This window comes from Myotis nattereri (genome assembly GCF_964212035.1).
Source record: "Myotis nattereri genome assembly, chromosome: 7".
Classification (NCBI taxonomy): domain Eukaryota; kingdom Metazoa; phylum Chordata; class Mammalia; order Chiroptera; family Vespertilionidae; genus Myotis; species Myotis nattereri.
The window spans coordinates 43,990,337-44,016,941 of NC_138082.1; the positions used below are offsets into that span (position 1 = coordinate 43,990,337).

At 38.4% G+C, this 26,605-nt stretch overlaps 1 protein-coding gene across 3 annotated transcripts; it reads right to left on the reverse strand.

Annotated features, from left to right (window-relative positions):
* Positions 1 to 1,064: 1,064 nt before the first annotated feature.
* Positions 1,065 to 26,599, reverse strand: SCRN3 (secernin 3). 3 transcript variants are annotated; one of them, XM_081095630.1, is made up of 8 exons: positions 26,503 to 26,597; positions 22,727 to 22,894; positions 20,708 to 20,889; positions 19,970 to 20,169; positions 16,989 to 17,201; positions 10,114 to 10,276; positions 8,993 to 9,173; positions 1,065 to 2,410 (listed from the first exon to the last, which is right to left on the reverse strand). In XM_081095630.1, the coding sequence occupies exons 2-8, from the start codon at positions 22,883 to 22,885 to the stop codon at positions 2,240 to 2,242; spliced, it is 1,269 nt and encodes a 422-aa protein (XP_080951756.1). In that variant the 5' UTR covers positions 22,886 to 22,894; positions 26,503 to 26,597; the 3' UTR covers positions 1,065 to 2,239. The 3 variants fall into 3 exon arrangements, with proteins under 3 accessions (XP_080951756.1, XP_080951758.1, XP_080951757.1); XM_081095632.1 differs by having other exon boundaries at positions 20,708 to 20,836; positions 26,503 to 26,588; XM_081095631.1 differs by lacking the exon at positions 1,065 to 2,410 and adding an exon at positions 6,436 to 7,208 and having other exon boundaries at positions 26,503 to 26,599.
* Positions 26,600 to 26,605: the final 6 nt, after the last annotated feature.

The following is a 26,605-nucleotide window of genomic DNA, read 5'->3' on the forward strand; positions in this document are numbered from 1 at the left end:
GGCAGGTCAGAATGGGACCAGAGGATATAGGAACTCTGTACTTTTTGCTTAGTTTTGCTCTAAATCTAAAACTGCTCTTAAAAATAAGGTTGTGGGGTTTGTGGGTGTTTTTAGTTTTAGGAGGGAAATTCATGATTAAATTTTCAGTTTTAACAGATCCCTCTGGCTGCAGTGATTCTTGTGGATGGAGATAAAGAATTAATATGGGTGTAGAAGAACAGTTAACTGCAGTTGTCCAGGTGAGAGATGGCGCTAGTTTAGTAGCAGGTGGTGTCAAAAGATAAAGTGAAAATGTGCTGGCCTTAAAGAAATAAGATTAAATTATGTGTCCCTGAATAAATCAATGAACTGCTTACCCTTAGTTCCTTATATACTAAAAAAGAGAAAGGGAGGAAGTATATGGGGTTTGGCCAATGGTCTTCATGATTTAGGGAGAATCTATCACTGAATCACACTTAAGGCAAACAGAATAAACTGAGAACCTGAGGTAGCTATCCTTTCTTTCTTTAATGGCAGCCTTGTATTAAACAAAAACAAAACCAGGCAGATTAAGTTTTTTATGAGAGAACTTTTAAAAAATAATTTCCTGGGTACTCTTTATATATAATAGTCCACTACTTTAGTAACAATCTTCGTTGCAATGATAGTGACTAATAAATATGATGATATAATCAAAATCCTAAAACGGACATTTCTAGAAACCAATAAATATATAATGTTATTTTGAGTTGGGTTTTTCTATTGTTTACTAGAGGCCCAATGCACGAAATTCATGCAAGAGGAGGCCTTCCTTCACCCGCTGCCAGCACCGGCTTCCCTCTGGCATCCGGGACCCGGGCTTCCCTCCAGCCACCGGCAGACACCCAGGACCCGGGCTTCCCCTCGCAGCCCCAGCTTTGTCCTGAAGGTCATCTGGCCTAATTAGCATATTATGCTTTTATTATTATAGATATTTGCAACTTTGACCCTTACTTGGTAATCTCAATGTAACTTTAACAGTTTTATAAACTTTGGGCAGAGATTATTACTCATTTATAATAAATGTCCACAATATATTATACATTAAAATGTTCATAATACACTAATAATTCTATTTCATTCTTACTATCTCCTTCCTATTTCTGTTTTCACAGAGTGAAAAGATGTAAAGGATGAGAGAAATTTGAGACACAGAAATGGTATCTTCTATCCCATTTCCTAATCTCCCACACAAACTCTTCTAAAATATTAACATGAAATCCTACAAAGGAGTATGGCCAAAAAAATGCTACATAATTATAGCTAAAGGCTCACTGGTCATCCAAGTCTTGACAAAGAGCATATCTGAGTTTAGTAAAAGTACATTTTCAGAATGAATCTATATAATAAAAGCCTAAGCGACCGTTACAGCAGAATGACCAGTTGCTATGATGCATACTCCCCATCACGGGGCAGACGGTCAACACAGGAGCTGCCCCCAGTGGTCAGTGCACTCCCACAGGGTCACAGCTGGCAAGCGCAGCGGAGTTGGTGTGAGCCTCTCCTGCCTCTGCAGCAGCATTACGGAGCAGCGAGCTAAGCGGTAAGGAGCAGTGAGCAGGCGGGCAGTAAGGAGCAAGGGCTCCTGAACTGTGAGAGGGATGTCCGACTGCCGGCTTAGGCCCACTCACAGGGAGCCAGCAGGTGGACATCCCCCGAGGGGTCCCAGACTGCAAGAGGGTGCAGGCCGGGCTGAGGGACACCCCCCCCCCTCGAGTGCATGAATTTTGTGCACCGGGCCTCCAGTACACTATAATAAGACTTAATGTGTAAATCTGGAACACTTTGTTAGAGCTGGTTAATATTTGCCTGAAGCACACAAAACTTCACTATAAAACAATATTTTTCATTATTAAAGAAAAAATTTCTTTTTTGTAATTGAGGACAATACATAATTATAATAAACTTAAATCCATGCATTATTTTAATGTTTCATGCTTTATGCAGAATTGAATATGTGATTTGTAAGAAGTTATTGTAGTACAAAAAAAATAACACAGGGCAGTACCTGATGTAACAACTGGCTATCCCATAATATATGTGTCTAATTTCGATGCTATTTTCTTTCTTGATATTTCAGCTATTATATGCAGTTTTAATAGTCAAGTTATCACTTGAATGCTATTAAACAATAATCATATCTGCTCACACTAGGTTCATATCATTTACCACGGTGATTGATTCTGACTTTGAGGAAGATCGTGGACCATTTAGATGATAATTAAGAACTAATATTTAACTTATAAATTCGAATTTCATCTTTTGTACACTGAGAAAAAAGATTAACAATTTTGTCCACATCAAGATGCTTGTTTTGAAGGATTGATTCCATATCTTTGAATAGTTCTTTCTCCAGTTTTCTCATGTTCTCCAACATTGTTTTGGCTTTTTCCTAAACAATTAAAAATAACAATAAATGAACACACACAAGTCTAACCAAACTCTAACCAACTTCCATAGACAAGGTTTGTTCATTCTGGTTTCTACTTCTTGTTTGGTTCCCCTCCTCCTATTCTTTAGATATAGAACGAATAAAATTCTTTCAGAGAAAATCATTGTTCTAAAGTTTGAGTTATTTTATTAACCCCAAATTGTTAGTTATTTTTAGTAGAAAAAAACAAGAATAATTATGTAGGATTAGTCTATAAACAAGAAACCTAAAAGACAAATAACAAAATTGTTGAAAATCTGGTATTAATTATGTATGGGAATGCTGCTAAAAGTTGAGGCTGAGATATTTCTATGAATTTGGATCTTCTATATTTAAAAATAATATCAGAATAAACAAAGGAAATAGCACAGTAATGTTCAAGGGAAGGAGCAACTAAAATATAAGAAAATTACTAGAAAGTGAGCATAATTTTTAAATTTTGAACCATTATGGGGCAAAACAGCACAAAATAAAGATACTTAACCTTAACATTGTATACAATTGTCTTTTGAAGAAATTTTATTTCATATCAGTGGAGAAAAAGTACATTTTGCCTATAAATTGTTTTTGAATAATTGGTTACCTCTTTGGAAAACAAAGTTAGAATCTCTATTTTATAGCATATGCAAAAATAAATTCCAGAGGAATTAAAGGACTAAATATTTTTTCAAACATATATACCTACTGGAAGAAAATACAGAAGTTATAATTATCTTGAGGTGAAGCAGGCCTTTTGAAATCAAGATGCTTTAAAGGAAAAGACTAACAAGTATAATTGACTAAATTTAAAATTTTTGTCTATAAAAAAGTCAAATAAATAACAAGTTGAGATTAAAAATTTGAAATGTAACAAAGACAATGCACATAGTTTGCCTCTTTGAGGCAGAAGACAAAACAACCAAGAATCAACTGAAAAATAAACCAAGGAAAAGGGTAGGCAAGTCTTTTAAGAGCAAATACTAATGGCCAATAAATATATGAGGAAAATTTCAACCTCATTAGTAATCAACAAATGTAAATTAAAACTGCAAGTAGGACTGACTTTCCCTAAGACACAGAAGTAGTTTTTGCAAAGCCAGGACTAGAACCCAACTCTTTGTCACTTCTACCCTCAAATTGTATTCTTTCCACTACTCACTACTTTTTTTGTCAATCAATATTTCATGCCCATTAAATAAAGCCTAAAATAGTAACAGCTTTTAAAATTTTATTTCGGTATTACTTGGGAAAATGTCAATCAGCAATTTAGTTTAACAAACATTTAGTAAGTCAACAAAACTCACCTCCCAGAGCAGTATTGAGGGGGAAAGGAAGCTGACAACTCTAGAAAACTAACAAAAGCAATTTGGGCAATGAGGCTGCTGGGGAGGAGGAGTGAAGGGAAATCCCTCCAGAGCAGACACTTTTGAAACATATCACTGAGGAACTGGAGTACAGGCAAGAGAAACCAGAGGACTTATCATATTTCACAGTGCTGTGTTGAGTCTGGACAGTAAACCAGGCCCAGGGAATGGATGACACCTCTGGCCCAGTGGACTGGGCCCTAATTAGCACACAGTGGACTCCTAGAACAAAATGCCTGCCTTTCACTCCATGCCACCAGGCTACAAAAAAAGTGTTTACACTGTAGGTGAGAAGTGAAAACAAACTGGGCCCAGATAAAGCAAATAGGAGGTCTCTGCTTTAAGCATAAGCAAGATGGGGATGGCAGGGAGAGGCATGGCAACTCTGCAAACATGCTACAGACAGAAGTAAAAAATAATAAAAGGAAAAAGCATTTAATTCATTCAATGTAGATAGAATATAAATACATATACCTTGATAAATTATAGGCAATTATAGGAATTATAGGCAATAAAAATGAGAGTTGGTGAAAACAGGTGAGAAAAATGTATAAAATGGAGAATCTTTTCCTTCATAGCAGGGAATCTGTTAAAAGCCTTTAGGCAGTCCTTCCATTTCCTTCTAATCCTTTTTTTTTTTTTTTTATCTCTGAGGAAGAGAGAGAAGAGGGCAAAAGAGGTATGGATATAAAATTATTTATCTATCCATCCATCTATCTGCCCCCCAAAAATACATTTGCTTATTTCTGAAGATAAGATTGTGGTGATATTTTTTTTTTGTTTTTTTGTTGTTGTTGTTGCAAAAAGCTTTATTGTCTCATTTGGTCCAATGCATGGGAGAGGGCTCCGGGGTGGTTAAAGGAATGGCTAGTCGTTTCGGGAAGAGGCTCAGGTAAAAGCCAGAGACGCCAAGGGGGTGCAGGGGGGGCCTCGGAAAGGCCTCTGGGCTCCAAAGGCTCCTAGTCATGCTTGAGGGTGAGCCTCTCGAAGAGATACTCGCCCAGCCCAGCCTGGGGGCCGGCCAGCCTGCGGATGTTAGTCAGGTGGTCGCCCATCTTCTTGATGAGTTTCACCTCCTCATCCAGGAAGTGGTTCTCCAGGAAGTCGCAGAGATGAGGGTCGACACAGGTCGAACCCAGGGCATGCAGATCCAAAAGGGCCTGGTTCAGGTTCTTCTCCAAGGCCAGGGCGGCTTCCATGGCGTCCTGAGTTTTGCCCCACTCATCCTGGGAGGGTTTCTGCACGTCCTGGAAGAGAATGCGGCCGCCGCGCTTGTTCTGCAGCTTCAGGAGATGCTCCGCGCCCTCGCGCTTCTTCTCGGCCAGCTCGCGGAAGAAGTGGCCCACGCCCTCCAGAGCCACATCGTCGCGGTCAAAATAGTAGCCCAGAGAGAGGTAGGTGTAGGAGGCCCGCAGATGCAGGTTGGCCAGGCGGTTGACCGCGGCCTCCACCTGGGTGGAATAATTCTGGCGAATCTGGGAGCTCATGGTTGTCCGGCAATAAGGAGTTTAAGGTAGAAAAAAAAAACAAACAAAACCGGTGTTGGCTGGTCCCGGGGGTGGTCCTGAAGGTGGTGAGTGGCTGAGACGCAGGAGAGTGGCCGGAGGCTGGAAGAAGGGGCGTCCCTGGGTCTGTTCCGTCCAAACACTGTTGAAGCAAGAGACAGATCCAGGAGCTCCGAGTGCGCTGCCATGGTGATATTTTTTTTAATTAAATCTTTATTGTTCTGATTATTACAGTTGTTCCTCTTTTTTCCTCCCATAGCTCCCCTCCACCTGGTTCCCACCCCACCCTCCGCCCTCACCCGCCCCCGCCCCCCACATCCTCATCCATAGGTCCATGATTTTTCTCCAGTCTCTTCCCACATCCTCCACACCTCTTTCCCCCCAAAGAATAGTCAGTCCACTCCCTATCTATGCCCCTGATTCTATAATATTCACCAGTTTATTCTGTTCATCAGATTATTTATTCGCTTTATTTTTATTTTTTATTTTTATTTTTATTAAATCTTTATTGTTCAGATTATTACATTTGTTCTTCTTTTTCCCCCCATAACTCCCCTCCTCCCAGTTCCCACCCCACCCTCCGCCCTCACTCCCCACCCACTGTCCTCATCCATAGGTGCACGATTTTTGTCCAGTCTCTTCCCGCATCCCCCACACCCCTTTCCCCCCCAAGAATAGTCAGTCCATTCCCTTTCTATGTCCCTGATTCTATTATAATCACCAGTTCATTCTGTTCATCAGATTATTTATTCACTTGATTCTTAGATTCACTTGTTGATAGATGTGTATTTGTTGTTCATAATTTGTATCTTTACCTTTTTCTTCTTCTTCCTCTTCTTAAAGGATACCTTTCAGCATTTCATATAATACTGGTTTGGTGGTGATGAACTCCTTTAGCTTTTCCTTATCTGTGAAGCTCTTTATCTGACCTTCAGTTCTGAATGATAGCTTTGCTGGATAAAGTAATCTTGGTTGTAGGTTCTTGGCATTCATCACTTTGAATATTTCTTGCCACTCCCTTCTGGCCTGCATAGTTTCTGTTGGGAAATCAGCTGACAGTCATATGGGTACTCCCTTGTAGGTAACTGAGTTTCTTTCTCTTGCTGCTTTTAAGATTCTCTCTTTGTCTTTTGCTCTTGGCATTTTAATTATGATGTGTCTTGGTGTGGTCCTCTGGATTCCTCTTGTTTGGGGTTCTCTGTGCTTTCTGGACTTGTAAGTCTATTTCTTTCACCAGGTAGGGGAAGTTTTCTGTCATTATTTCTTCAAATAGGTTTTCAATATCTTGTTCTCTCTCTTCTTCTGGCACCCCTATAATTCGGATGTTGGTACGCTTGAAGCTGTCCCAGAGGCTCCTTACACTATCTTAATGTTTTTGGATTCTTTTTTCATTTTGCTTTTCTGGTTGGGTGTTTTTTGCTTCTTCATATTTCAAATCTATGACTTGATTCTTGTGATCCTCTACTCTGTTGTTGGAATTCTGCATACTATCCTTTATTTCAGTCAGTGTATGCTTAATTTCTAGTTGGTCCTTTATCATAACCTCGAGGGTCTCACTAGATTTCTTCAGGGTCTCACTACATTTATTGGCGGTTTCTAGAAAATTCTTGCAAAACCTTAAAAGTGTGGTTTTGAACTCTATATCCAGTAGTTTGCTTTCCTCCATTTCTGTCATTTGTGTCCTGTTTTTTTGTCTCCGCATTTTTTATGATTCCCTGTGTTGGTAGGGTGGCTTTGTGTGCTAGGTGTCCTATAGGGCCCAATGGCTCAGCCTCCCCAATGGCCTGAGGTGGACACTCTTGGTGCACCCCTTTGTGTGCTTTGTGCACAGTCTTGTTGTAGTTGAGCCTTGATTGTTGTAGGTATCACTGGGAGGAATTGACCTCCAGGCCAATTGGCTGTAAGAATCAGCTGTGTCTATGGTGGGAGAACTTCTGTGCTGAAGACACTCTTATGAGGCAAGACTTGCTTCAGTGGGGCTTTGGTGCTCACTGAGTCTGCCCCCTGAGTGTGTCCCTTATGGATCTGAGGAGTTGTAATTGGATGGTCCCACTCTGACCACTGGGTACACTGGCTCTTGGATCTAAGGAGGTGCTAATTTAGACTCTGCCTGAGGCTACCCAGCAGGAGCTACGAAGAGATCTGCAGTTCCCCTTCCTTGTTTTGGGTTTGGAGGTGCCCAAATGAGGCGCAGCTGTGAAGCAATGCAAGCTGCTGTGGGGTCTTGGGCCTTCTCTTGGAAGTTCTGGGTCTGTCTGGCCCAGCTTCAGTTTGTTAGGTAATTTTCAGATTGCAAAGGGCCATGGCATTCATATGCAAAAGCCTCTGCCGCAGCTTGGGTGGGGCAGGGTCTCAGGGAATCAACAGGGCGGAGCAAGCAGCTATGGCTGATCCTCAGCCCTGCCCTAAGGGGCCCCGCATCTCAGTGTCCCGGTAATCGCTGCAAGCACCTTTGAGAGAAAGCCACCCTCGAGTTCCGAGTTCTGCCTGCTGCCAGACAGTCCAGTTTCTCCCCGTATGAGTCTAGGTCCCCAGAGACACACCTGGAATTGGAGTTCAGAGCAGTCAGGGGTTTGTGACTCCCTCCCAATTCAAAAAGACAGCCACATCCTCATTTGCCAGCCCTTGCCAGCCCTTGCGTGCGCCTCTGTACCTCTGCACTTGCGCACCTCCTCTGAGTCTCTGCGCTTTTCTCTTTCCTTCTAGTTGTAGAATTTCCACTCAGCCAGCCTTCCTGTGGTTCTGGATGATGTCCGTTTTGTCTTTTAGTTGTATTTTTAAATTTGTTGTGGGAGGCAGCAATTTCCGGTGTTTACCTATGCCGCCATCTTGGTTTCTCTGTGGTGACATTTTAATCTTCTCTAGTCTTCTATAATGCTTACATTTTAAAATAATAAGCATTTATTATTTTTTAAAAGCCCCAATTAATTATTATTATTTATGTCAATGAGGTCTTAAAGCACTTTCAATTAAAATTAATCTGAGTCTGTATGCTTTAGAACATTATATAAGAGTCCAGGTTAACTGCCCTCCAGTGGCTTTGTAATTTTGGGTGTGAGATATATAATAAGCAAGTTACTTAAACTCTCTTGAAGTCTTAGATTCCTTCTCAGTAAAATGGAGATGATAATAGTTCCTACCTCATAAAGAGGCTGTGAAGGTTAAATGAAATATTCCATGTAATAGTACTATGGTGCTTGGTGTATAATAGTGCTCAATAACAAGTAGCTATTGATATTATGTTTAATATGCTACATCTCTCTAAAAGATTCACAACATATTCTTAATCATTATTTTTAACCAAAGATACAAAATAGTAGAGCTCTACCATAGTCAAAGCATCTAAACTATTTTTAAACCTGTTTGTATATGAAGGAGGGAAAGAAAACTAAAATTCAAAATATGGATTGATTGCCCAGCTGATGTGGCTCAGTGGTTGAGCGTCAACCCATGAACCAGGAGATCATGGTTTGATTCCTGGTCAGGGCACATGCCCAGGTTGCAGGCTCAATCCCCAGTAGTGGGTGTGCAGGAGGCAGCCAATCAACAATTCTCATCATTGGTGTTTCTATCTCTCTCTCCCTCTCCCTTCCTCTCTGAAATCAATAAAAATATTTTTAAAAAGACAAAATATGGATTGATTCATATTTTAAACTATTTGTAATGATAAAAGATAGAACATAATCTAATCATACCTCCTTGTTATCTATTACTTTCAATGCCTGTTGATGCTCTTGGTAGAGTGGGTGTCTTCTGTCAGGTTTAGTCTTAAAATGTGGCTTCTTTTTAACTGGGTCTTCAAATTCAAATATTGGTGAACTGGTGTCCAGTAGTTGTGAAATATTTGGCACAAATATGAAAGGCTTAAAAACAGATCTAGAAGAAAAAATATTTTATTAAATTGTCACATGGGGAATTTAAAAATATTCAGCATTATTCTAAATCTTGTAAGGGTCCCTCTACTTAGATGTTTCTATTAACTTGTTACATACTAATGAGTTCCCGTCATACTAGTTGCAGCCATGCTGTCTTCCCTGGTATACTGTGATCTCCTTTGGGGCGGGGAATGGAGTTTATTTAGCCTTGTATTCCCATGAGTTTAACAAAATGCCTGGCATGTAAACAGTGTCAAGTAAAATTATAGTTCATCAGAGGGTAAGAACAATTCTCAATGTTACAGATTGAGGATTAAGATTTTGGATGAAAATTAGCAGCATTATTAATAAGGGGTTCATAGATTTTTCTTGAAAATATCTTTAATAATATGAAAGACTGTAACACTGAAAGATCGTGAATATAAGATCATTTCTAAACGTAATTTATATTAAGTTTTGTGAGAGATACTAATGACTTAAATCAAGATAGTCTATACAAATCCTTCTAAACTTGAACTGTTGATATTTTAAGTTTTACATGAATGTATTTTCTAGATATGAGTTCATAAGCAACCATCTAAATCCAGCACACTACATCATTTACTTTTTTTTATTAACTCTTAACCATCTAATATTATAATACTGAAATCTGCATAAGAAAACCTTTCTACTCTCTTTTCTTGACAATGTTAAGTATACTTGGGGAAAGAGGATGTAGGGATGACTGTATACAAGAAACTATTAACATTTTTTCCAACAAAAATGAGAACAATTATGGCATTTATGCACATATGGAAATGGCAGACGAAAACTTGAACTGAAATGCATACAAAAATTATTTGTGTATTAAAAAAACAAAGCCTCACAAAATAATCAACAGACTAAAGATTCTACCTTACCTCCTTACCCCTTGCTGGTTTATAGTATTTTTGTGACTTTACCTCTCAGGATCAGGAGTCCCAGTAAAGAAGTGAATGCAAGGAAAGTTGGAATCTTGAGGTAAAATAGAAACCATGCTTGCAGTGGTCAGGAATTCTCCCTCCATATTAATGCCACTTGGTTTATCTCGGAGAATTTCCATCATTGTTTCAAAAGTTATGTTTCCTAAGAAAATAATTTTGAAAATCATCAAATGTGCATAAATTTGCAGGTTGGTATCCTGCAAATATGAAATGCTTTCTCTACTGATAATATATACAATGAGATATTGGTCTAGGTATAAATTAAGGGATTGACTATAAAACAAACCTTGTATCATAACTGTTAGATTAGACTCATTCCACTGTTGGAAGAAAGATATTTTTAAATATAAAATATCAAACCATTATAACAGGTAAAAATCTATGTAACTGCCTAAGAAGAAGAAATTAATAATACAAAATTAAATTCAATCTCATTGACCTTAAACAATATTTTAAGGTGTATTTGGTTAGCAATGAACTGATGCTATCAATATCATCTGAGTCAATCTATTCAGAAAACCAACTATTAAGAGAATAGTGTGCTTAGCTTCCAATACTAGTATTCAAGATGCTCTTTACAAAATAACAAATTATTTTTTCTGTAATAATTTCCTGTGCCTGAAATTAATACTGTTATAGGAAAGTGTGAATTGTAGTCTGAGTAGGAATGGATATGTATGTATGTGTGTGTGTATGTGTGTGTGTGTGTGTGTGTGTGTGTGTGTGTGTCTCCATCCAGAGAGAAACTTAAAAGCCAATGTGGAAATCAGTAATCTAAGATTCACTTTAATAAACTAGAAAAAGAGCAAAATAAGCCCAAAGCAAGCATAAGGAAGGAAATAATAAAAATAAAGCACAAATCAATGAAATTGAAAGCAGAAATAGAGAAAAATCAATGAAACAGAAATCTGGTTCTTTGAAGAGATCATTAAAATTGACAATCCTCTAGATACACAAATAGTTTGGGGAAACTCTTAGCCAGTATCTTTTAAAATATTGCTTTTGCCCCTCAATATTCCTTTTCCTTTTCCTTCTGGGACTTCAACTACACATATGTGAAACCTTTTCACTGAGTCCCACATGCCTTTCACACCTTTGTCTATATTTTCTAAACTTTTATATCTCTGTTTTCATTAAGGTCTTTTCTACTAATCTTCCAGTTCACTATTTTTTCCTTCTATTATGTCTAATTTGTTGTTAAACCAATCTATTTGGTTCTTCATTTCAGTTATTATTACTTTATAATTCTACTAGAGGCCCAATGCATGAAATTCATGCATAGATAGGGTCTCTATGCCTCGCCGGTGATCAGGGCTGATCTGTGGGGTGACCGGCGGGGTGGTTGGGGGGGCCCCACTGGCACCTGCCTTGGCCAGCCTGGTGCTACCCACTCACTGGCCCAGCCTCTGCTGCTGCCACCAGTCACCTCCCTCTGTGGGGTGACTGGTGGGGTGATCGGGGGGGCCCCCCCGCTGGCACCCACCTTTGCCAGCCTGGCACCGACCGCTTGCCAGCCTCACCCCCTGCTGCCGCTGCTGGTTGCCTTCCTCTGCGGGGTGACTGGCGGGGTGATCAGCAGGCCTCTGCTGGCACCCGCCTTGGCTGGCCTGGGGTCTGCGGGCTGGGGGCAGCTCCTGTGTTGAGTGTCTGCCCCCTGGTGGTCATTGTGTGCCATAACGACCAGTCTTTCTGCCATTCGGTTGATTTGCATATTAGGTTTTTATTATATAGGATTATTTCCATTGTGTTCTCTTTTATAGATTCCAGTACTCTGATGCAATTCTCTTCCTTTTTATCAAATTTTCTTAAACATACAAAACATACCAATTTGAAAGTCTGTGTCTGATAAACCTCATGTGTGATGTTTATTTGTTTTTTATTGATCTCAGAGAAAGGAAGGGAGAGAGAAAGAAACATGGATGTGAGAACTATCCATCCATTGCCTCCCACACACATCCTGACTGGGGATTGAATCCTTAACCTGGGTATGTGCCCTGACTAGGAATCTAACCCACTACCTTCTAGTGTAGGGAATGATGCTAACCAACTGAGCCACACAAGCCAGGGCCAACTGTTTTATAATAGAAAAATCTCAGTTTCTCCATAGTACAGCAATGATTTCAAATTCAAGAAAAGTAATTTATAAATAACTTGTTATAGGAGCAATATCTTTCTGTTAAATTTGAAAAAAAAAATTCAGGAGGAAAAAATGTTGGATATATAAACAAGCCTTAATATTAAAACTACACAATAAAGCAAAAGCCTGCCATCCACACCTAGCAGACACATAGCCGCTGCACCTAGGGAGGTTTTAAAGTGATTCAAATCTAAATTCCTTAAGTGGCAAGTTTTAATGAAAACAGTGTCAGAACCATAACACTGTCATAATATAGGTATTATGAAAATGTTTTCTGTATTCAAAACCTACAATTCTCAAAATGAAAGGAGGATTTACATGATCACTTGAGTAGGATAGCTATGAGTAATTCACGAGCAAGCATTGAATAAGTATTGAGACTTCAGTGGCAAGGTTCACGCAAATGAATGCAAAACACAGGGTGTAATTTCACTGCAATTTAAACTAGTTATTTAAAATACATGAGTGAATATAGATACAATTTGGATATACATGCAGCACAGTTAATAGCTATCAGCCAGGGACAGTTGGAAAGAAGAGAGGTAAGCTCTTCCATCTAGAAAAATCATAGGAAAAAATTAACCATAATGTACAAGTAGACAATTTCCTATAAAAGTACTGGAAAGACATTCTTTTGGCAAAGCACAAAAAGCTGAGCTGAAATTCAAACTTGGGAGGAAAAAATAAGTTTCATGTCTGATGCACCTATTATTATCATCATATATACATTTTAAATATATTATTCAGTTATTTTATAGTTAAGTAAAGCAGAATCAGTTATTATCAGTAACTAATTAATTTGTAATTGTTTCTACTTTTTCTTCCTTTTGTTTAATTACCGTAAACCTTAGGATTCTTGACATTTTCCTCTCCACTCTAATTATGTGTTGTTCATTTTTTAAAAAAGGCCTGCTAATTTTATGTCCTGAGGATTTCAGTTTATTGCCAAAAAAGTACACAACAGTAATCTTTGTTAAACTATCTACAAATTATAATTTCATTAAATCCTTTTAAAATTTAATCAAAACATTAGGTATACACAACAAATTAGTGCAAGACTAGGTGCTGAGAGGAACATAAGGACAAGAAAGAGTCCATTTTTTTTAAGTTTCATAGGGAGAAAAATGAAGACCACAGTTTCATAATTTGTAAAATGGCAATAATACCTACTTCACACAGTTGCTTAAAGATGATAATATATTCACTTAGCACAGTGTCTAGCCCTTGATATGCTTTTAACAAATGGAAGTAGGTGTTGCTGCAACTGCTATGCCTGTCTCTACTTTCACAATAATAATTTTTTTAAAATATATTTTATTGATTTTTTACAGAGAGGGAGAGTGACAGAGAGCTAGAAACATCAATGAGAGAGAAACATCCATCAGCTGCCTCCTGCACACCTCTCAACTGGGGATATGCCCGCAACCAAGGCACATGCCCCTGACCGGAATCAAACCTGGGACCCTTCAGTCTGCAGGCCAACACTCTATCCACTGAACCAAACCGGTTAGGGCTACAATAATAAATTTAAAGTTAGAATTAGAATAACATATTTCAGCATTTTCTACACAGCTATCCACATGAGAAAAAGATAGTTTATATAACTTATAAAATGATAAGCTAACATTTAGAAACTTTATAGAAAACTTTTCAAATGATAAGACATTCTTCTGGAACTTAAAATATAAGTAAGATATTAAATACTTTAAAAACAATTGTGTTAAATCATTCTGAAAACATTCTGTCACAAATTTTTTTTCTGTCATACCAAATAACTAATATATCATTAATTTGTTTAATGAATTTCTGGAAAGCAAGTATCAATCACTGACTGGTCTATCTCTGAGTAGTTGCTTTCTGATTGATTTATAGAACTGGTTTATCCTTCAAGTGAAGGAGGATATATCACATTTTCTCATTAGTGAACTAATCCTTTTAGCAGTAATCTGCCAACCAGTAATATTCTTAAATAGAAGTTATTTTTCTGGAATTTTAGGTAACAAAGGGACAAAGAAATTATTGAAATTATTTTTTAAGAGTCAGTAGTAATGGAATATAAAAATGGGGAAATATGTATTAACTAGAGGCCCAGTACACAAATTCGTGCATGGGTGGGTCCCTCAGCCTGGGTGGCAATCGGGGCCGATCAGGGCCATCATCTCTGGAAGAATGATATGGAATTGCCTCTGGGAAAAGAACTGCTATCTAGGGACAGGGTAAGAGGGAGAGACTTCACTGCATACTCTTATGGACCTCTGAATTTTGAATCATGTGCATATATTTATATTTACAAGTAAAAGAATGCCATAGAATATTAAATGGCATGGAAAGAGTTCTGCTTTAATTTGGCTGAGTAAACTCCCACCAGATCAGCCCTCCCTCAAATAACTATACACTCAGAATAAAATGCAGAAAAACAACTACCCGAAGGCTCTTCAGAGCAAACAAAAGCAGAAAAATTCTGGAGGGAAGGTGACATTTGGAAGATGAGATAATGCACAGGGTGTTTCTCTTTTCTGTTACAGCTTTGGCCCACAGTCAATGCTTCACAATACTGGGCAGGGAGCCATAGAAAACTTAGTCTTTGTGGCCTGAAGATCCAGAGGTCAGCCACAGGCACTAGGAAGTGAAGGGAGAATACCATAAAGGTGAAAGTTGAAGAGAGGAACCACCAAATTCTGTGTAAAAAACTCTGCCCACATCTCACCTGATCTGTGTAGGGCAGATCAGCTAAAAATAAAAGAACTGAACTGAAATTTGAGCTGCCAACTAGGGGATAAAGTTAGCAGGTTGAGAACAAACAAACTGTCTGCTAAATCAAGACTTACTTCTGCCCTGGTCAGTATCACTCAGTAGGTTGGGTGTCATTCCGGGCACAGAAAGGTTTGGGGTTCGATTCCCTGTCAGGGCACATGCCCAGGTTGCAGGTTCAATCCCCGGTAGGAAGTAACAGATCAAGGTTTTACTCTTGCATCAATGTTTCTCTCCCTTCCTCTCTCTCTAACAATCAATAAAGAATATTTTTTAAAAATTCAATATATGAATAAGCAGGAAAATGTGACCCAAAACCAGAAGAAAAACAAAAACAGAAACAGACCCATAAATTACAGAGATAATGGAGTTTGCAGACCAAGATGCTAAAACAGCTATTATAAATATGTTGAATATGTTCAAAGATTTCAAGAAAAATGAAGATAATGAATAAAGTAATGGGAGATATATAAAAAGAACCAAATAAAATATGTAGAGATGAAAACTACAATATCTGAAATGAAAATGTCACCACATGAGATTAACAGCAGGTTAGATAATGCAGATGAATATATCAGTTAACTTCAGGACTCAACAATAGAAATTATCCATAGTAAATATAGAAACTACAACCATTCATCTAAACACCCATGAAGCTTAAATGTTTTCAATGGCAACTACATACAGAGTCATTATAGCAGGTTTACTATCTGGATGGAAAATCTGAATAAAATACTAAATATTTGTCATATCAAATATTCTCATAGAGAATACAGAGATATAGGTATGCTGGAATCCTGTGTGGTTTACTGCTTCCAAACCAGTGTTTGTTTCTCAGGATAGCACAGGTAGCCCCTGCTGTGCTACAAAAATATATGTAGTTCAGCGTTCAATCTCTCACAAGAGACTTGTTGACCCAAAGCTCAGACAGCAGACAGCACAATTCCAGGCTAGAACTCTGGGCAGGGAGCAGAGTGCATTTTCATACTCTAATTTTGGTACGGAGTCCAGTTCCTGCTCTCCAAATGGGTTTTTCACTTACACACCTGCATTCTCATAGATGATAAAACTAGCCTCTGAGGCTTATACCTGGTCCAGAATCCCCACCTTTGACACAGAGAGGAAGAGTACTGTATGGGAATAAGACATCTCAAATCTTGCTAACATAATGGGTTCTCCCCTCATTTTTGGTACCTAGTGATTTCTTCTTCTTGTGTTTGAACTTAGCTATATATGACTTTAATATTTAAATATTTTATTCAGCCTTTCTAGAGTTTTGGAGTGGAAATTCTTAATCTGCTCAGTTTGTCTTTTTGACCAGTTCTAGATATAACTTTTGTCATAAAAATAACCAATAATAGCCTTGACCAGTTTGGCTCAGTGGATAGAGCGTCGGCCTGCGGACTGAAAGGTCCCAGGTTCGATTCCCGTCAAGGGCATGTACCTTGGTTGAAGGCGCATCCCCAGTAGGGGGCGTGCAGGAGGCAGCTGATTGATGTTTCTCTCTCATCCATGTTTCTAACTCTCTATCCCTCTCCCTTCCTCTCTGTAAGAAATCAATAAAATATATTTTTTAAAAAGTAAAAAATAAAAAAATAACCAATAATAGTACCATCAAAGATAAATGAAAGAAGCAACAGTTATAGTCCAAAAACTCTGTCTCCATGTTTCGGTGAACTCTGAGAGGTAAAGTAATTCTAATTTGGATTAAGAACATTGGTATGAACTGGAAAAAGGATCTAAGAATTACAAATCTGAACTTTTTCTTCAAAAAAAATCATTACCCTCTCATAAATTTATAACACTTCACTCATCTTAAAAAATAGCTTATAATATCACAATATTTTTAGTTTAAAATTACATCTTTACTAAGGATGATGCCTCAAAAAATATTTTATTATACCCATATTATACCTACACAAAAATATAATTTTTCATTTTGATACTATTTAAATGATAAAATTACCTTTGTGTTTATTCAGAAGTTTGTAGCCTTCACAATATCTTCCTGGTGAAATTGTCATCTTGGTTGTGTCAATATAAGAATATGTCGCTGCAAAATCAAACTCCTTTATACCATCCCACCAACCTTTCCGCTTAGCATAGTTTCTCATGTCTGGGTGTTCCCGATCAATCTTGGTCGTTATAGAAAGCTGATTAGAAATATTACGAACTCCCTCTTTTTTCAAAGAAGAAGAGGTGAAGGGGGAGAAGAAAAGTGGTATTTAATATAATGTAGCTATCTGTATATTATGATTCATAATCACAATTTAAATGTAAATATAGTCTTCAAAATTTGTATCATATGCATCTATTACATATTCAAAAAGATAAATTGCTTTTTAAATTAAACTTTTTATTTTTGAGATATAGATTCACATGCAGTTGTCATAATAGACAGATCCTGTGTATACTTTACCCAGTTCCCCACAATGTAACTTTTTGTATAATATTACAACCAAAATACTGGTACTGATAAAGTCAAGATGTAGAATATTTTCATCACCAAAAGGATCATTCAAGTTGCCCTTTTACAACCACATTCACTTGTCTCCCATCCCCAGCATCTCATTAACCCCAGGCAACCACTAGTTTGTTATTCATTTCTACAACTGTCATTTAATAATCTATAATAATAAAAGCATAATATGCTAATTAGGCCAGACAGCCGAATGACCTTCCTGATGTCCTTCCGGATGACCTTCCAAACGAAGCCAGGGCTGTGAGGGCCGAGCCCCTTGCACAAATTTCGTGCATCGGGCCTCTAGTGTTATATAAGTAGAATCATATAGTATATAACTTTTTGGGGTTTTTCATTCAGTATAATTCTCTAAAGATTCATATAGGTTATTACATGTATCAACAGTTCATTACTTTTTATTGCTGAGTAGTATTCTATAGTATGTACATATGACAGTTTATTTAGCCATTCACAAGTTAAAGGACATCTGTTTGGAGCTGTCATGGAAAAAGCTGCTATAAATATTCATGTATAGGTTCTTGTGTGAATGTAAGTTTTTATTTCTCTGGGACAAATGCACAACATTTCAATTGCTAGGTTTTATGATAGTTTCATGTTTAGATTTTTTTTAACTTCCAAACTGTTACCCAGAATAGCTGTACATCCTTACTAGCAATGTATCAGTGATCCAGTCTCCACATTCTCACCAGCATTTAGTGGTGTCATTTTCTATTTTAGTCATTCTGACAGGGGTATAGTAATATCTCATTGTGATTTTAGTTTCCCTTTTCTAATGGATAATGATATTGAACATCATTTTACATGTTTTTTTTCCCCATGTGTTTTTTTGACATCTGCATATTCCTTTAGATGATATGTCTCTTCATGTCTTTTGCCCATTTTTCTTTTTTTTTTTACTGTTGGCTTTTGAGACTTTTTAAAATATATTTTAGTATATATTAGTTTTGAAAAATAGTCATAAAGAAGTTTAGAACAGAAATATATAAGTCTTCCAAAAATAGCATGGCACTAAGTTAAACAAAATGTTCATCTGAAATACAAAATAGACAAAATAATAAAAGCCTGTGCTAAAGAGATCATAATGAATGAAATATATCATGATAAATGAAAATTGATAGTGTTTTAGACAGATTTAGAATTACAGTCTGCCAAGTAGAAATTAATTAAATTATTCTAATGCAGTCATACTTGAGATATTCTCTCCATAAAAACTAGACTTAAGTCAGGATAGAACAAATACAGAAAAGAGTTTTCCATCTAATAGCTAATTCCCTAGTTTAACTCTTTAGTCTTGGGATCATTTAGTAAGGAAGAGAAACCAGTGGGCAAAGTTATTTTAGAGCTGGATAATTAAACCCAATGATAGTGTTCACATTGGATGGCTTGCTGGGCCCATCTTTTTCAAAAGAATACATTTATTCATTACTCTCTTGCAAATGGCATAGTTAATAAAATAAAAAGTGCTTAATGGTACAATCAGGCCAATTATTACAATAAGAAAAATAGTCTAAATTCAATTATATGTACTGTTTTTTTACTGTTGTATTAGTAAACATACATACAAAAATATAAAATGTCCATCAAAAAACTGGCAATGAAAAATAACATCCAAATCCTCCTAAGCTTGAGGCTACCTTCATAAAGCCTTTCTGAACTCCTCTGGCTCACTGTGACTTTCACTTTCTCCAAATGTTTACAGTATCTATGTGCTTGTATCATTCATACACCATTTAATATTTTCACATGTGTATCTTATCTCCCTTGTAAAACCATGAGATCCAGGACGTAAGTGCACAAGAAGTATGTGATCACACTTGAGCACAGACTGTACTCTAATGAAAGAACACTGAATGGAGAGTCAGGATGGAAAGACTTAAATTCTGTTTTTCATTCACTGCCTTGAGTAATTCACCTGTCTGGATTTTCTCACTTGAAAAATGAGAGGAATATATGTTCATAAAGAAACCATGGAAAACAAAGCAAAGCATTTTAAGACAATTAAATTGTGTTCTTTTACTGTGATAATGCTTTACTATTGAATCAACATATTCTTTCTAACCACTAGCCACAGACATCCATGCCCACCCTACTACCACTCCCCTTTTTCACCTTCATACCCACACATTATGAAATTTTGGAATTCAGCCCAAAGTTAAAAGAGAGAAAATGGTAAGAGATTATTAAAAAGTGGAAAACACTATAAAACAGCCAAGAGCTACTGTATAGAAAATACATAAAATTTATATTACATCTACGGAAAAAAGATAACATCACTGTTTTCTCCCTTTCAAAAAAGCTCTTTGTAGTGCTCTTTCATTGTGTGTTCTTGAAAATTGTTTCATTTCTCCTGTATTTCAACCCTTCATTGCACTGAATTATAAATCTTGAAAGACAATTACATGCAACTTCTGCAAGTAAGGGAGAATTTATTAATTGTAAAACAAATGAGGAAAATTTATCCATACCTTGTACTTTTTCTGCTGCCCAGTACTTCCCTGCAGTCTCCAGAATCCAGGCTTCATTCCTATCAGCTATTAGGAAACTGTTGTGATAGCTAAATGCCATACCATCCTCTGAACAATTTCCACCCTGGCCATATTTTTCTAATAAATCAACAATGACGTCGAGAGCTTTTTCAGCTGTATCAGCTCTTTCAAGGCCAAGTCTAAAATAAAAATATTAAAGTTCTCAGGTTAAAATAAATTTCCATTGTTTTGCTTAAATAATTTCATGCACATGAGATTTTGTGGTTGTATTCAAATAAAAATTATTTCAAGTTAACAGGTAAACTGAAATCCAACTTCAAAACTATTCCTCCTGAAGTCAGCTTGGAATTGAAAACAATGATTTTGGAGTCAAACAGATCAATGTTCAAATTCAAAGTTTGTAATTTATTGGCAAGTTATTTGATCTCTGATCCTCAGGTATCTCATCTGAAGTTACTGTGAGAATTAGTTATGGTCTGACAAAATATGTTAGGTACTTCCAATGAATCATGATTATCAATTCTTAGCCTCTCCCAATTAATGATATTTGAGAGTCTTTACATTACATGCTAGTACTTTAAAGCATTTTTGACACACACTATAAGGTATCAAAGTCCAAACAAAAGAAAAAATAGAAAAATAAAATATGTAAGAGTTACACCAAAATTTAAAATTTAGACAAGTTCTATAGTGCAAAAAATACAACAGAAAAATAACCTGACAAGGTCCATGCCCAGTAGCGCCTCTTCATCACAAACTTCTTCTCTTCCCCAAACAGCTTCATTCCCAATGCAAACTCCATGTTCATTGGCTCCCATTTCTGCGCCCCACAACCAAGCTGGGCGACTGAGAACAACAGCATATGTTTCAGGGACCTGATCAATTTCTATGTAAGTACACTGTAAAGAGAGTCATAGCAACAACCATAAAACCAAAAACATACAACTTGTCCAAGTCCAGGATCTTAAAAATCAACCAGAAAATACGACCATGACACAAATGAAGTATAACTAAATTGTAATTTTCAATAATTATATTCAGAATTGACCCTAAAGTATTTATTCATTCAAATACTTGCTGAGCCTTAGCCAGTTTGGCTCAGTGAATACAGCATCAGACTGCGGACCAAAGAATCCCGGGTTTAATTCTGGTCAAGGGCACATTCTGGGTTGCAGACTCAATCCCTAGGAGGAGGCAGCCGATCAGTGATTCTCTCTCATCATTGATGTTTTTATCTCTCTCTCTCTCCCTTCTTCTCTGGAATCAATAAAAACGTATTTTTTTAAAAAAAACAAACACTTGCTGAGTATCTATCTTCTATTATAAAGCACTCTGCTAAGAAATGCATCAGTTACAGATTTTGTTTTCAAGAAACTAAGACTTGTACATTAACTAAGGTACAACAAAATATAGGGGGCCATAAAGAAAAATGAAGATGAGGAGCTACAGAAGCTCAAGAGAGAGACAGTTTCTAATTGTGAAAACTCTAAATATTTTGTAAAGGAGGGTGTATGTGATTTGAAGCTTAAGGAAGCAGTTTTTAATCTTAATGTACAGTCTTTCTTGGTTAGTGATATAGGTCCCGTATGGTAGCCCTTATACATAGGGTATTGCCATAAAAGCCCACCCATCTATTATGTCCACAGCAGTGAAAAGAATGAGAACCACTAGTTTACAGGATAGGCTAGACTTAAGTATGAAGAGACAAAAGTGGAAATGGACCCAAAAATAATTAATAGTAGCAGCAAAAGAAAAACTGGCCTAGTATACAGAATACATCTAGCATTTAATATATTTTAGTATTAGAATATCAATGAACTCTAAAAAATATGCTAACAATTAAAGCACAAAGTAAAACTTTTAAAGTTCCACGCTGAATAGATTTCTTTAATTAAAATTTTTAAAGAACCCTTTAATTAATGTGTATTCTACCAAATGACTACATAAAATTCATGTTGCTAGTGTTATCACTGGGTCCAATAAAAATTTTATTCCCAGGTAATAAAATTGTTATTCCAGAATCTGAATGACTCTTCCTATTCTACACCAATCAGAATCCTTGTTGTCCATCAAACTCCAGCTGAAACCCCAACTCCTAGTGAAGCCTTCCTTCATCCCTAGACTGAATTAATTGTTCTTCCTCCACTGCTGTCACAGCTTGCTGCTCTTATATTTTATATCTAGACCATCATACTTTATTATGGGGTTAGCTGCAGCATCCACATCCGATTCCTCAACTAAATCCTAAGCTTGACAGCAGGATTTTTTTTAAAAAAAATTTTATTTTAGAGAGAGATGAAGGGAAAGGGAAAAGAGATGTGAAAGAGAAACATCGATTGGTTGCCTCCTGCATGCACACTGACCGGGGCATTGAACCCGCAACCTAAGTATGTGCCCTGACAGAGAATCAATCTGGTGACTTTCCAGGATACAGGATGAAAGTCAACCAACTGAGCCACACCAACCAGCAGGTTTTAAATCCCTGCCCTATTTAACAGGTTTACACATAGTAAGCATTCAAATAAAATTAACAATTATTATTATTGTTATTTCAGCTTCCTCCAAATCACAAAAGACCAGCAGCCTACTTTTGACTCAAATTATTCTTCAAATTTCAATTCTTGAATTTTTAACTTCTATAGTATCTGCCAAATAGCTAGCTTATGACAAAAAAAAAATACTGTTTATGATATTTTTAAAGAAACATATTGCTAACAAAATATGTATTTCACCTACCTTAAGATGTCCTCTCAGGTTATCGTGAACTGCAGCAGGAAAATAAACTACCTCTTGTACTTCATCACAGGGTCTATCTGAATTTTTTCCAAAAATAATCCTATTTTGCACTGTTGCTGGAGGTAATGCCACAAAAGTGTCACAGGAACAAGGTTCCATTTTTTTAAACTGAAAATCATATAAAAGATTCAAAAGAAGAAAAGCAATTTTAAGTATATACAAAACAAAGTTTTACTTAATGACCAAGGGAACTATTGCCATATCTAATAAAAGCTGTTCATTGAAGTTTTATGTTTTGTTTTGTTTTGTTTTTTTTTAATTAAATCTTTATTGTTCAGATTATTACATTTGTTCCTCTTTTTTCCCCCCATAACTCCCCTCCTCCCAGTTCCCGCCCCACCATCCGCCCTCACTCCCCACCCACTGTCCTCATCCATAGGTGCACGATTTTTGTCCAGTCTCTTCCCGCATCTCCCACACCCCTTTCCCCCCCAAGAATAGTCAGTCCATCCCCTTTCTATGTCCCTGATTCTATTATAATCAACAGTTCATTCTGTTCATCGGATTATTTATTCACTTGATTCTTAGATTCACTTGTTGATAGATGCATATTTGTTGTTCATAATTTGTATCTTTACCCTTTTCTTCCTCTTCCTCTTCTTAAAGGATACCTTTCAGCATTTCATATAATCCTGGTTTGGTGGTGATGAACTCCTTCAGCTTTTCCTTATCTGTGAAGCTCTTTATCTGACCTTCAATTCTGAATGATAGCTTTGCTGGATAAAGTAATCTTGGTTGTAGGTTCTTGGCATTCATCACTTTGAATATTTCTTGCCACTCCCTTCTGGCCTGCAAAGTTTCTGTTGAGAAATCAGCTGACAGTTGTATGGGTACTCCCTTGTAGGTAACTGAGTTTCTTTCTCTTGCTGCTTTTAAGATTCTCTCTTTGTCTTTTGCTCTTGGCATTTTAATTATGATGTGTCTTGGTGTGGTCCTCTTTGGATTCCTTTTGTTTGGGGTTCTCCGCGCTTCTTGGACCTGTAAGTCCATTTCTTTCACCAGGTGAGGGAAGTTTTCTGTCATTATTTCTTCAAATAGGTTTTCAATATCTTGCTCTCTCTCATCTTCTGGCACCCCTATAATTCTGATGCTGGTACGCCTGAAGCTGTCCCAGAGGCTCCTTACACTATCCTCGCATTTTTGGATTCTTTTTTCATTTTGCTTTTCCGGTTGGGTGTTTTTTGCTTCCTCGCATTTCAAATCATTGACTTGATTCTTGCGCTCCTCTGTTCTGCTGTCGGGAGTCTGTATAATATTCTTTATTTCAGTCAGTGTATGCTTAATTTCTAGTTGGTTCCCCAATATAACATCGAGGGTCTCATTAGTTTTCTTGTAGATCTCATTAAGTTTATCGGCGGCTTCTAAACAGTTCTTGAGAGACCTTAAAAGTGTGGTTCTGAACTCTATATCTTCCATTGACAATTTTGTCCAGTTTCTTTGTCTCCGCATTTTGTTATGCTTCCTTGGTGCACCCCCTAGTGGTCTTTGTGCGCAGTCTTATAAACCTTGATTGTTGTAGCTAATTCCAGGGAGGGTTTGACCTCCAGGCCAAGTGGCTATGAGAATCAGCTGTGTCAGCAGTGAGAGAACTTCTGTCCTCTAGGGAGGTGCTAATCTAGCCTTTGCCTGAGGCTATCCGGCAAATGGCTCTGTGCAGGGCTTGGGCGGGGCGGGTCGCACAGGATCAACAGGGTGGGCCGGAGAGAGCAGTTATGGAGGCTCTCAGTCCTGTCCCCAGGGGCTCTGCCTCTCTGAGTCCCAGCACCCGCTGCAAAGCTCGGAGAGAAAGCTGCACTCGCTCTGACCGAAGCCAGGCAGTCCTGCTTCTCCCGTTTGAGTCTGGGTCCCTAAAGACTCGCCCGGATCTGGAGCTCAGAGTCTGCGACTCCCTCCCGATTGAAAACGCCAACCGCGCCCTCCGCCGCCAGCCCGCTCCGCGCACTCCGCACCTCAGAATTTGACTTCAGCACTGCGCCTCCTCTGAGTGTCCGTATGCGTTTCTCTTTCCTCCTAGTTGTAGGACTTCCACTCAGCCAGCGTTCCAGTGGTTTTGGGTGATGTCCGTTCAGTCTTTTAGTTTCACTTTTGAAATAGTTGTTCAAAGCAGCAAACTCCGGCGTTAACCTTTGCCGCCATCTTGGTTCTCTCTGTTCATTGAAGTTTTAAACTTCATGGACTGTAGTTCAAAACTCAGTCAGAAAATGACTTGGGAATGAATCTTACAGCACAAGAGTCAATAAGAAAATGGCAATGACAAGTACCTTCTTCTAATCTATCAGTCAGATTTACCCTCTGCCAGTGGTTCTCAACCTTCTGGCCCTTTAAATACAGTTCCTCATGCTGTGACCCAACCATAAAATTATTTTCGTTGCTACTTCCTAACTGTAATGTTGCTACTGTTATGAATTGTAATGTAAATGTCTGATATGCAGGATGGTCTTAGGCGACCCCTGTGAAAGGGTCGTTCGACCGCCAAAGGTTTAGACGGTAAACTCTTTTACTCCTGAAGTCTTCCTGTTATGGGTTCAATCAGCGAGATAGACCACCGACTCAAAATTTAAATTTTAAGAGTCTTTATTAAGCTGGCCAGCTGACTACAGCCGCGTCCCTCCCTTAGGAGCATCACAGCTTGCAGTGCTGACTGAGAGTACAGCAAAGCCTTTTATCTGCAATACTACAACGTATTTCTAAAAAAAAAAAGAAAAAAGAAAAAACAAACTGCAAAGCGGTTCATTAGCCGTTTCTGATACTGGCAGGGTAAAAGTTCACATAAAGTTTACAAGTACAAACGGGAGGAAAGCAAGGTCACACCTGGTTGGGTTTAATCATAACACATTGCCTTTCTAGCGAGATAATTAGCAATTTTTCTCTCCCATGGTCCCTGCCCCTCAGCACATTCCCTGAGTCATCTTTGACTATTTCCGTATTTGGGAATCCCTGGTTCAAATATATCATAGGGCTATATGAGAAATTAGTAAGACGATGTGTCAAGGGTTTTGCACAGTGCATACAACGAAGAAGACACTCAAATGAAAGCTGTTTTTATCATTCGGCGAATGAGTGCATATCTCACAGAAGGCATCGCACACACACCCCCGCAAGAGAAGCTGTTTGGTGGCGCCCCTAGAGCAGCCACGGCTACCCCAAGCCCTGTAGTTTCAAGGGCCATAAAGCGGCACTAGATCTGAGCTAAGGGGTTGTTCGGGAAGCTAAGGAAACGAGCACCCTCGTTAGCAAGGCACCCAGCGAGCCCATTTCGAGGGGGAGCCGCAGGGGCTTACTGTGCATTTATCACTCAACAAATGTTTCCTGAACATCCTTCTGCCCCGTGGCGACAAAACACACAGTCCTCGCTCTGGTAGCGTCGACACCCTATTTAAAAGCTTTCGTTCACCAACTGCTTTCAGACACCTCCACACAAACGGGCTACACATTGTGAGAATTCCTACTCCCATAACACAGATGAGAAAATCGGTGCAGAAAAGTTTAACTCGAGTCCTAGTTCCCGGGGTAGATAAAGGGCTCGAACTTCAAACACGTCTTGTAGAAGAGCCGCCGCACAGGGCGCCCTCCGCGCCCCGTCGGGGGCATTGAGATGGCGGCGACGCAGCTGTGCCCCGGCCCCCAGCGGCCCGGGATCCCACCCGGCCATCTTTCCCGACTCCCCCACTTCCCACGTCTCCTACGTACGCCCCTCCCCCGTGCACGCCCCTCACCTGGCCTGCGGGCAAAGTGAAAAGGGGAGGGGGCGATCAGTGTCCAGGAGAGGCATTAGTTGCCGGAAGCCGTCGCCTCTGACCCCGGAAGTGCCCCGTGCAA

What these genes read in the sequence shown, in the direction of transcription:
- SCRN3 (XM_081095630.1), bottom strand. Translation starts at nt 22,885, where the DNA reads ATGGAACCTTGTTCCTGTGACACTTTTGTGGCATTACCTCCAGCAACA. An exon ending in ACCTGAGAGGACATCTTAAG is followed by an intron (nt 20,890 to 22,726) that starts GTAGGTGAAATA and finishes CTCTCTTTACAG; the next exon opens with TGTACTTACATAGAAATTGA. An exon ending in CTGGGCATGGACCTTGTCAG is followed by an intron (nt 20,170 to 20,707) that starts GTTATTTTTCTG and finishes TTTTTATTTTAG; the next exon opens with ACTTGGCCTTGAAAGAGCTG.